Source organism: Mesocricetus auratus, unplaced genomic scaffold (assembly GCF_017639785.1).
Source record: "Mesocricetus auratus isolate SY011 unplaced genomic scaffold, BCM_Maur_2.0 Super-Scaffold_6730, whole genome shotgun sequence".
NCBI lineage: Eukaryota > Metazoa > Chordata > Mammalia > Rodentia > Cricetidae > Mesocricetus > Mesocricetus auratus.
In genome coordinates this window covers 45,673,723-45,685,973 of record NW_024429184.1, presented here as the reverse complement: position 1 = coordinate 45,685,973, position 12,251 = coordinate 45,673,723, and the positions used below count along the sequence as shown (strand labels likewise).

General features: G+C 41.5%; 1 protein-coding gene across 2 annotated transcripts in view; it reads left to right on the top strand.

Annotated features, from left to right (window-relative positions):
• Positions 1–935: 935 nt before the first annotated feature.
• The window catches only part of Ripk2 (receptor interacting serine/threonine kinase 2), a 36,164-nt gene continuing 24,848 nt past the window's right edge, over positions 936–12,251 (top strand). The window contains exons 1-3 of one of the 2 annotated variants that reach the window (XM_005066813.4): positions 936–1,343; positions 6,118–6,271; positions 8,756–8,911. In XM_005066813.4, the coding sequence (XP_005066870.1) occupies positions 1,171–1,343; positions 6,118–6,271; positions 8,756–8,911 (483 nt within the window). In that variant the 5' untranslated portion in view covers positions 936–1,170. Of the gene's footprint in view, positions 1,344–6,117; positions 6,272–7,091; positions 7,169–8,755; positions 8,912–12,251 lie in introns of those variants that run through there. The other variant, XM_021225285.2, reaches the window with a different exon arrangement.

The following is a 12,251-nucleotide window of genomic DNA, read 5'->3' as shown; positions in this document are numbered from 1 at the left end:
GTTGTTATTGTTTTGGAGTTTTTTGTTTTGTTTTGGATAGCAGCCTCCCCAAACAACAGAAATGGTTGTTTTCAATTTGCCAGTAGGGGAATAAAAACAGCAAGTTTCCTGGTAGAGGAGCACGTCGCAGGAGCTAAACACCTCGATTTGTCACACTATGACAGCTGACAGCGCTTACCTCTCGACCTCACTCCTGAAGTGGCAGTCACTGAGTAAAGACTGGAGTGGAGACCAGCTGATGGTTGCTTTCAGGAAGTGGGACGACATCAAAGTCACCTAGCTCCCCAGCAGGAGTCATCCCTGCCCCTTCACCCCCGGGTTTGGAAGCTAAGGCAGACACCTGGGCCAAAGGAAAATCCGGCGTGGACGCCACTGCAGGGACTTTCCCCAGAGGAAAAGTGCTCCAGGCCCGAGCGGAGCCACAGGGCTGGGGTGGGTGGGGGGGAGCTGAGCACCCCTCCTGCTGACGCTACCGGGAGCCTGGGGAGGGAGGAGCCTGGGGAGGGAGGAGCCTGGGGAGGGAGGAGCCTGCAGAGGGAGGAGCCTGCAGAGGGAGGAGTCTGCGGAGGGAGGAGGGAACAGAGGGAGGAGCCTGCGGAGAGAGGAGACTGCAGAGGGAGGAGTCTGCGGAGGGAGGAGGGAACAGAGGGAGGAGCCTGCGGAGAGAGGAGTCTGAAGAGGGAGGAGCCTGCAGAGTGGACCCTGCGGAGGGAGGAGCCTGCGGAGGGAGGAGTCTGCGGAGGGAGGAGCCTGCGGAGAGAGGAGACTGCAGAGGGAGGAGTCTGAAGAGGGAGGAGCCTGCAGAGTGGACCCTGCGGAGGGAGGAGCCTGCGGAGGGAGGAGTCTGCGGAGAGAGGAGACTGCAGAGGGAGGAGTCTGCGGGGGGAGGAATCCGCGGAGGGAGGAGCCTGCAGTGGGAGCGGCCAAGGGGTAGAAGAAGAAGGTTGAGGAGTTGGGTGGAGGGAGGAAACCGCAGAAAGAGAAGCGAGGGAGGAGCGCGGAGGGCGGAGGAAGGTCCTCCCTGGCGCGGCCGCAGACGGACGGACTCCCAGGGACAGCCGGCCCGGCCGGAACTGCAGCGGCCACGCGGGAATGGGCCGCCCCGCGACCTGACGCCGCACTGCCCCGACCGCGGCCAGCGTCGAGCGGAGCCGCCGCTCAGCCGGAGCCATGAACGGGGACGCCATCTGCAGCGCGCTGCCTCCCATCCCCTACCACAAGCTCGCCGATCTGCACTACCTCAGCCGCGGCGCCTCGGGCACCGTGTCGTCGGCACGCCACGCGGACTGGCGCGTGCGGGTGGCCGTGAAGCACCTGCACATCCACACGCCGCTGCTCGACAGGTAGGGTGCAGACGCGGGGACGCACGCCGACGCGGACCCGCACGGCCACAGTCAGGCCACCCTGACCCTGATGCTGACGCGCCCAGCTCCCCGCCGCTGCGAGTCCTTAGCCCTGGGGCTATCCTGGTCCAAGGGAGAAACTGCCCTGGACGTGCGTCAGAGTTTCCAACTCGCCTCTCCTCCCATCCGAGGTGTCCGCTCTCTCCTCCAAAAACCTGCAATCACAGCCACCTCTAAAAGCCTGTTTATTGAACCCGACGTGTGTTGATACAGTGCATGTGGGCTTAGCTCTATTTTTAGCTAGCTGTTAGCCACAAGAGCTGTGGAGCTCCTTAAACCGGGCTCTTGGAAATGAAATATGCAGGGAGTGCAAAATGCACACCTGATTTTGAATATTTTTAAAAAGTGTACCAGTGTCTTTATATTGAGTACATGTCAAAACATTTTTCTAGGGTTCTATATGTTTCACTCCATATTTTTATTCATCAGCGCTGCTCCAGAGCCTGCATATTTTGCTTTGGTTTGATCTGATTGGTTTTGTCTTGTTTGTGGCAAATGCAGAGTTTGATATCTGAACTTCACGACTGGTCATGCAGTTGTCAAGTTCAGATAGCAAACTCTGCTTTAGCCCTTGTTATTCAAGATCTTACTTTGGAAGTCCTCAAAGGAAGTGTGCGCTGTTTTTGTAACAGTAAATTGAATTCAAACATTGTTAAATGGTCAAAAATTGGGAATATAAAAAAAATTTGACTGCCTCACATTCTGATATTATTTGGGTCCAGTTTCCACATCAGGAAGAAAAAAAAATAGCCTTGGTTTCTGTTTCCAGGAAAGCATTACAACTAAATACCGTGGGTCTGTGGACTGTATTGTTAGTCAAAGAGTCTAGTCAGTACTCTTGTGTGTTTTCCTTTCTTCAGGAATTAAACAAGACCCTCATTCAGTTCTTAATGCATTCTCTTCTCCTGCATCTCCTGTGAAAACACAGGAATCATAGCCGCCCTATTGGCCACAGGCTGTCAATGTCTGGTGTAAGGTCATATTCAGCATCAGGGACCTCTTTTGGCTTCAGCCCTACTGAAATATTGGACTTTCATGGGCTAGATCATGTTGTAGTTTGGAACACTAAAACTTTCTGTGCACCATGATCCAGATTCAGTAATATATAAGATATAATGCCTGTTTATACTGGGCCTTTTAGTCAGTGGAGCCAGTGCTGGGTAAAGTGTGGTAGTCTGTGATCAACTTTAAAGGGAGATTTGGTTAGAAGCGAGGTAAACAAATATTCTATGGATATGTAGCACTAGTAGACCACTGAGTATACCAAAGTGATTTCTCTCTTTGGATTCTGCTTTCCAAGGTTTTTATTTACCTAAGTGTTGTGCTTTTTGTGGGCCAAGTGGTAAAGACGGAGTAGCTTTCTGGTATTCACCAACCACATCATCGTATAATTTCATTGACTTGGATAGAAAATTATCTTCCTAAGACCAACAAAACCCTGTAGCCGTACTGTATTGCACTCTTTTCTCTTATTGCCTAAGATCTTAACAAGTGCATAGGCCTAGGCTTGTGCAATTGACTTTGGGTGTCTTATTTCCTCACTTATAAAATATGAATAATAAACATACATATATTTGTTGTGCTCTATCTAGTATAGATAAAGTGTCCATTGTTCTTTAAGATGACCTGAAAGGAAAATAAATTTATGTGACGTTGCATATTATTTTAATGATTAATGAGTCATTCTCTGTAGCCAATGAGTGGGCCTAACATAGCAGTCTTCCTACCTGAATGGATAGATGACTCCTCTTGGTACCTTAGAGATGGGGTAACTGTTTCCTATTGAAATTTTGAGTTGGGTAATTTTGGTGATATGATTGATTGAAACTGTCTTTTACATTTTTAGCTTTCTTAATCTGTTAATATTATTTCCCCCCTCAGTCTTGTTGAAATCTAACCTTACAAACTGTCCAACTTGCTTTCCTGGTCAAACAATAAACTAGGAAAAACACAGAGCTTGGAGTACCAGGACTACAATTTGAGTCTGACTTTTATCCTGTGACTTTGTATGGTTGTGGTCACCAGAGGATCGTTCATTTCTCTGACTCTGGGTGCCCCTGTATGTAAAGTGGGGGTGATGGAACCAGCCTTAGGTGATTCAATGGTTGGAGTGTTTATAAAGTGGCTGACACGAAGGAAGAATACATCAGACTTTTTCATATGTGTGTACACGTGTGTTTCTGTTCATGTATACACATGTTGTATGTGCTGGTTTATGTGCATGATATGGAGGCCAGGGGTCAACTTCAGGTATTGTTCCTCAGAGCCACCATTTATCTCGACAGAAGGTTAATGTTTCCAGAGTGTTTTATTGTTGTCGGCTTTTTTATATGGATTCTGAGGAATCAAACTCAGATCCTCCTGTTTGTGTAACAACCACTTTATCAGCTGTGCTGTCTGCCAACCCCTTGTTTCATACTGTGAAGAGAAGGAGGAAAGAGGATCTTGTATGTGTGTGTCTCTGGAACTTCACAGTGCACCCTCTCTGTGGATGTTCCTCAGTATCCAGGAATCTTCAGGCTCATCCCATAAGGAAAACACAGCAACTGTCTTGTTGACCCATATCTCTTGGACAAATATAGAACTTGAGAAACTGAAATTTAATTAAATGGAACTCACAGGTTGATATAACTGGTTTCCTTACCATCAAGGTCATGGACAGAGAATAGAGAAACTTTTTGCTTTATGTTTTCTTGCCAACTCCTGAATTTAAAACATAAAATGTGTTGCCTACTCAAAGAATAAATAACTTCTAACCATGGTTGGGTGTGTGTCTGTCTGTGTGTGTGTGTGTGTGTGTGTGTGTGTGTGTGTGTGTGTGTGTGTTTGTGTGTTTTGAGCAGTCTGGTCAGGAATGTCTGTTGCTAGTCTCATTTCAACATTTCTTAAGAGCCAACTAATCATCTGCACTTACCCAATAGGCTTCTCCTGGAAGCGTTTCTATTTATGTCATTGCTACCAACACCCATGCATCTAGGGTGTTAAAAAATGAAGATGGCATCAATATAATTTCTCTTCCTTTGTATATTCTCTAAAGTCTTTCACAGCCAGTCAGTCTCAACATCTACCACGCTTTTCAGCCAGTGGTTTCTTTTTTCTTTCACTACTTACTACTGTATAGTTTCAGGCTCCCCCTGCTTTGTATCGAAGTTATTACAATCTTCAAAACTGTCCCTCTTTCTGTTAATTCCATATACTGTACCAACATAATTATCTTCCAACTGAATTTTACCCATTTCTCTTGCTTAGAACCTTCAGTCACAGCTGGTGGTCAACCTCCTTGGGAGTCTTGGGACCCTGGCATGTTTGATTGGCCATCACTTCTTTTACATGTGGCATATCCTAGTTCATATTAAGCAGCCAGTTTTACTTTCACTTCTGTAATTCATTTGACCATGTATGTTGAGCATCTGCTGTGTTACTGGATAGGAGGCATTGTTGTAAGTCTCGGGGATGGGTACACATGCGCAAAAGAGAAGCAAGGTCTGACCTTTCATGGAGGCCTCATTCACTTTATATGGCTTCTCTCTGGTGCTGAATTCTGGTCATACTTCAGGTTGCACTGAAAGCCTGTGTCTTTGAAGACTGTGGTGACTTGCTCAAAATTCTCTTTCCTCTGAATGCCCCATAGTTTGCTTTTCTTTTTTTCTTTGTGTGTGTGTGTGTGTGTGTGTGTGTGTGTGTGTGTGTGTGTATCATGTAAAATATATGATACTTATCACATTCTTCCTTGTATTATTTACTTTCTTATGTGAATTATGGGCCTTTACAGACAAAGATGCCTTTTTGTCTTTGTAGGCTCTGAAATACTGACCATAACTCGATTTGTACTAAAAGTTAACCATTTACCTATTTTATTCATGCTCAAGGCATGTGGTATACCAGAGATAGGCTGTGAGTGCTTCCCTGTTCTCTGTTCTTTTCCTGAGTTTGGTATGTGACTTCTAAGCCTTACTGACTTTGATGTATAGCCATCATCATCTACGCCAGAAGTTCTCAACCTTTGGATTACATCCCCTATTGAGGTCAAATGACCCTTTCACAGGGGTCCCTTAAGAACACTGGAAAACACAGATATTTCCACTATGATTCATAACAGTAGCCAAAGTTACAGTTACAAAGTAGTAATGAAAATAATTTTATGGCTGGGGCTCACCACCACAAGTGTTAAAAGGTTTCAGCATTAGGAAGCTGGAGAACCATTGATCTAAGCAAATACATCTGCAATATTTTTAGGGTTCATGTTTGGAAAACTTTTGCATGTCTATAACCATAAAACCTATGGCTGTAAAATATATTTGGTTACTCCATTTAATCTTAATGATTAGTTCAAGCACCCGTCATTCTAACATAGGTCAACTTTTGGAGCCTCCTCTCACACTGTCCCTACTCTTTCCTGGGAAAGGTACAGTAATAGCCATGTGTAGCACTTCTGCCATCAGAGGAAAGTACAGTAATAACCATGTGCAGCACATTTACCACCAGTGGTTTATAGACGTTACTTTGGCTGTTCTCTAAACAGACCAGTAGAATACATAAAGTGGGTATTATCTATAGTTTAAATAGGACAAAACTAAGGGACACAGAAGATGAAAACTCATATGAGGCTACATAGTTAATTAATGAGAAAAATCCAAGCTTAATTAATCTGTGGGTATGGTCATTGTATGTTTTTTTCATTATCTGAAATAATTATCCTTTTTTTTCCCCTTAGTGAAAGAAATGATATCTTACGAGAAGCTGAAATACTACATAAAGCTAGATTTAGTTACATTCTTCCAATTTTGGGAATTTGCAATGAGCCTGAATTTTTGGGCATAGTTACTGAATACATGCCAAATGGATCATTAAATGAACTTCTACATAGAGTAAGTACTGTTTGTTTCCAGTAACTACAATTACTAGTTAGTCTGCTCAAACTATATATCATATTTTGTTCTTCATTCAGTCGCATTACTTTGTAGTATATAAATGAATCGAGTAAGAATATGAAGCACTATGAACTGATGAACTTTACCTGTTGTGCCTTTGTTTGTGTTGGTACAAAGTACTGTGGCTGGAACTGGGCTTGAATTCAAAGGTCCTAGAATATTTCTCATTGGTAACTCTGACATTCCTACTAAACCCCAGTATCCATATATATTCATACACAAATAGGCATGGGAAATAGATGAGATGAGTTCCATACACTATATAATCCATGGTTAATCGATATTTTTTATTAGTGACTATTTAGGATCCAAATTAAGTATTATTAGTTAATGGACCAAGTAAACAATCTTCAATGACAAGATACTTGACATTTTTCTATCTATAGAAGTTGACAAGATACATGACATTTTTTTATCTATAGAAGTTTGAAGCATTTCTCAAGGTATAAGTTACTCTGGCTTTTATTTGTGAATCCTATCAACAAACAAACTCGGAGTCCTCATTCTCAAAATACATGTATTCTGTTTCTATTTTGGCTTGATCTGACACCTTGATTCTTTCCAGTCTGCATTTGCTTTCACATCTTTTTAGGTCAGACGCTCCAATTTATGAAGATTGGGGCTAATTACAATGCATAATACCTGTGGATGCCTATGGCACTCCCACATTATAGTAGATCACATTGTTTTCTACACAAGCAAGGGAAAGTGGGCACCACTGTCAGCCACTCATGGAGTGACTTCCTCTTTGTTTCAGAATACATCGCATTCTATTCATGGCTTGTGACCATCTGAAACAAAGATGGACTGAAGTAACTGGTGTCAGTCTGTAAGGTTTGTGTACCTGCTCCAGCAATCAAGTTACAAAGATTCCATAAAGCAGTTTCTTTTTTGTTGTCTGAGAAATGAAATTGAAGCAGAAATTCTAATGTTTTCTTTCCACATCGTTATAGATACTCTGGCACCCAGATTTGGAGCCCACTGAAATTCTGTAGCCTTCTCTAGGATTTTTCCTAACTCTTAGATGTAACCATAAAGTATAGAGTGTCACTCTACCCTTGACTCCATGAGGAAAAGCCTCCATATGACACTGCCATTCAGAGGCCCCGTAGTTACTTTATACTTCACAATACTTTGAAAAGTTGCCTCTTTACAGACCAACAAAAGATTCAGTTGCTCCAAGGTATTGAGCTGCATGTGTTTCCCAGGAGGTAATGCTCCATGTTAATGTCTTGTGTTATTTTTGGTTTCCTTGGTATGTTAACCCTAAATAATACACTGAAGCACTCACCCCCAACATCATAAAAGATCACTGAATAAAATAGAGATGTGCTATAAACCGCCTACAGCATTTTGAACCACCTCCTATCAATTGGTCACTGAAATTTAAGCAGACTTGATTTCAAAAAGAATCCTAAGGCAATTTTGGCACTTCAAAAAAAGGTGACTTTTACATAGTATTTGTTTTGGGCTCTGATGAGCCATTTCAAAATGTCTGATTTTTCTGAGTGTATATATCCTCCTGGGAAAGTGCATTAACTTTTATATTCAGAAAACATTTAAAGAAACTTAAGTGAGTCTTTGTTTAAAAAACAAAATAAAAATAATGATCTTTGTTCCACAAGAAGAAAACTCTCAAAGGTTGATGTTTCAAGAAGTAACCTAGAAAATAAAGTATGAGATACGGGTCAGGGAGATGGGTGAGAAGGTCAGGCACTTGCCACCCAACAAAACAAGCCTGATGACCTGAGTTTGACCCCAAAGCCCATGTAAAGGTGGAAGAAACTGGCTTCACAGAGTTGTCCTCTGACATCCACACTCCCAACGTGGCACATGTACCCCCATCACATCGTAAATACATGCATACATACATACAGACTATAGTAACAAACGTTTTCAGGTATGAGACACTACAAGTAATATAATCTCAATTTTAACTGACATAGAGATTACAGTGATAATTGCAGCTTTAAATTAATATTAAAAAGTTAAAATTTTGAATGAATGGTTTGATATGTCAGAAGCATGTTATATTTTTTCTGTATGTATGTGTGTTTGTGTGTATAAGTTATTTGATAAAGACATAGACGTGATCTGTGGATTGGGGTGTAAATACATGTGTCTGACTTTACATGCATACAAATAACTGAGAGTTGTGTCTGCTACAGAATGAGGCAGTAATACCATGCAATTGCATGACCAGTATAAAAAGAGAAATTCCACTGCCATGGTTACCATCACATCATTAACAATTAAAGAAAGTCAAATATAAGAATACCAAACAATAGCATTTGATACTGTTATAAAATTGAGCATATTTTTATCCCAGTTTATAATCTATGTCCTCATGGATTCTTAGTTTTTAACTATGAAATTAAGGCAGTAGTAATTCTTATTTTTGTTTCTTTTACACATACAAAGAAAACAGAATATCCTGATCTTGCATGGCCATTGAGATTCCGCATCCTGCATGAAATCGCTCTTGGTGTAAATTACCTGCACAATATGAACCCTCCTCTACTGCATCATGACTTAAAGACTCAGAATATCTTGTTGGATAATGAATTTCATGTTAAGGTAATGGCTTCGGTAAAAAACTTCCTCTGGGTCTTCGTTCTTAATAATTCTGAAAAATAGTTTTAGTAGTGTCTTAATTTCTCTCTTCAGTGCCAGCTCTCGTGCAGCTTGGGGCTGGGAAACCTGGCTAGCTAGGTGAAGGGATGACGTATCTCAGGCTATGAAGATCCTGGCGAGGAAGCTCCACTTCTGGGTTTTGAGCACACTGCCCACATTTGCCCTGGGACGGGGGGGGGGGGGGGAGCTCTGCCACTCCTCTGGGTCTGAGGCATTTGTTCCTTGACATGGCCTTGCCTACGTCAGCAGTATTCATTCACCCAGGGCTTCCTCGGCTCGACATTCCAGCCCTTTCTTGCAGTGGTCCAGTTATTCTTTGTTGTTGGTTTGTATGACGAAGGGTCTCACTGTGTATCCCTGGCTGTTCTGGAACTCACAGAAATCCTCCTGTCTCTGCCTTCTCAGTACTGGGATTAAAGGTGTAGGCCACCACACCTGGTTTAAGGCTAGGCTATTCTTGAGCTTTAGAATTTGAAACAAAATAGCAATTCGTTATGTTTCTTAGTTAAAATTGTCATAACAGTTTTCCCTGTTCTATTGTCTATTTCGAAATTTGTGTGGAGTCACAGGATGTTATAAAGATGATACAAAGTGGTTCCATGTACCCTTTACCCAGTTCCCTACCTAATCCACCAGATGCAGCCTTCAGACCGGAAACAGGACAGGAATGGGTGATTTTGAACAGCTTGTTGTATGCCTCCTTGCCATCCATATAGCCTTTTCAGTGAAAAAACTTCTTGAATGAGCCTATTTTCTAATTGGGTTTTTCATTTTTACCACTCAGTTTTAAGAATGCAGTATTTATATCTTTTAAATATGAGTCCTTCATTCATCAGATAATAATCTTCAAATATTTCTTTTCCATGCTTCTCCACAACTTGTATTGTTATCCGTGTGTTTGTGTTCGTACTGAATCATGAAGAATGTGTATGTCCTGGTGTGTGCACGTGTGTGTAATCATTGGCCTTATGGCTGGCTAGTGACGGGGATCCTCCTGTCTCCAATTCTCCAGTGCTTGGATTACATCCTGCCACGCCTGGATGTTTTATGTTGGTTCTGAGACATTAAACTCAGATTATATCATGTTTGACCAGCAGGGCTTTACCACTGGGCCATTTCCTAGGCCTATTTTTATCCTTTCAACAAAGCCTGTCCACCAAGAAAAAACTTATCTTTGATGAAGTCCAATTTATCGCTTTTGTTCCTTATGTATCATGCTTTTGCTGTCGTTTGTAAGCACTGATCCCTGAACTCTGTGTTACCTCTAAGGTTTCTTAGTATTATGCTTAGTGTTATACTGACATCTCGTGCTTTGAAGTTGTCTTTGTGTAAAGGGCAAGGAATACTGTGTCCCTGTATACATTGGGGGAACTCAAATGAGAAGGGACTGCTGAATAATTAGTACTAAATGCAACTCACTTTATTCCTATATATTTTATATTCCTATTTCCATAGTATGCATAGAAGATAATTTTAAATATTCGAAAAATGTTCAAAGAAATACCTGTTTCTCCATTATTTAATAGAGAAGTTGAAATTGTAACAGTAGGAAAATATAACACAGAAGTATGAGACAAAGTAAGTTAAAAATGTACTAAATACACGTCCTTTTTCTTGAAATAAAATGGTAGTTTGGGAAGAGAAGGTGTAGTGTGCAGCCTTCCTGCCAGCCTGGTTCCAGAGCCACATCAGTCCCAAATGAACACACAGGAGGCTCTATTAATTATGAAGCTGTTGGCAGTTTGCTTGGTTTCTTCCTGGCTATCTCTGACTTAAGAATTTACTCCATAATTGTTAATCTAAGTATTTCTCTTACTGGAGAGAGGGGTCCGAACCTCTTATTCCTATGGTGGCTACATCATGACTCCCTGTGTTTCTCTTTCCCAGAATCCTCTTCCACTCCTAGTCCCACCTATCTTGCTTCCTTATTGGCCAACAGTGCTTTACTCAACAACCAATAAGAGACGGATTTACAGAATGGCATCTCCCATCATCTCCTCTTTTCTGTCTAAATAAAAGGTTTTAACTTTAACATAGTCAAATTATATATAACAGAACAGTTATCATATAAGAGCATGGTTACAATATTTTGTCCATTAACATTTAGTAAGATTTAAAGAAAGTATTTTATTATCTATCCTATCTGTGTGAATCTAAAGTCTTATATGTAGCTTATCTTTTATCAAAACTAAGGAAAACTATGATGATAACTATCTGCCTTCAACTCCATCAAAGACCACAGAAGGATAATATATAAACACTAGGATTGGCAGAGATATCTTGCTGCCTGGACAGTCACCCGAAGTTCCTCTGTAACTTTGGGGCATCCATCTTCAGCCCATAGGCACAGTGTGTCTGGAAGACTTCTCAGCAAAGCAGGAAATTTTAAGCTGTCCATCTAGAATAGCAGTTCGTCAGTCATTTTCTGTGTCCTGCAGAAAATCTGGCAGACTCTTCCATGAACCAGGAACCCTGAAGGACTGTTTGAGTTCAGCAGTCACTTTCCTGTGGGTCCTGCATGTCCAGTTTATACAGCAACAGTCAAGCAGTCCAGGCAAGAGCAGTTTCTTGCCCAAATGGCTAATCTTGCCATGTTGAAAGCAAACTCCATAATGAGTTTCTTCGATGCCCATCTTCCTCTCAGACGTAATTGGTGCTGCCAGGAGCAGACATTTCTCATTGTCAAGAAAAACCCTAAGCCATTTTAAATGCCATATTCTGAAGGTCTTTGAAAGGTTTGAAGACTATCTATCTATCTCAAATACATCTATATATATCTAGAAAACCTAACTTACCTAACTATAAGTTCTATTATAAGTAACTATCTATAGTCTGATTTAATTATGCATTATGTTTTAAAAGATTAGAATAAACGCAATACTTAATCAAGAGAAATATACATATGACAAAATTGACCTTGAATTTGTATCAATAAATGAAAAACCATACCCATACCAAGTATTCATGTCCATACCATAATACCCCATTTACCATTAAAAAGAGATTGGCTGTGACATTAACCAATTATAAGCAACCCCATTTAAATGAAAACAAAGATTTTTAAACAATATGGGAATTTGGACGTCGCTCATTGCAAACTGCTTCCTGCTGGATGTGGGCGCTGTTCATACCATGGGGATCATGACAAAACTCAGAAACCTGTATAAGTCCTTATTTTCGGGTTCTGTAAGGCTGCATCATCTTAGCTGTTCTAGATGTTGAATCACTTGGGCCACTGCTTCCGGGGGTCTTGGTTCATCAAACCACAGAAGCCTGGAAGAAA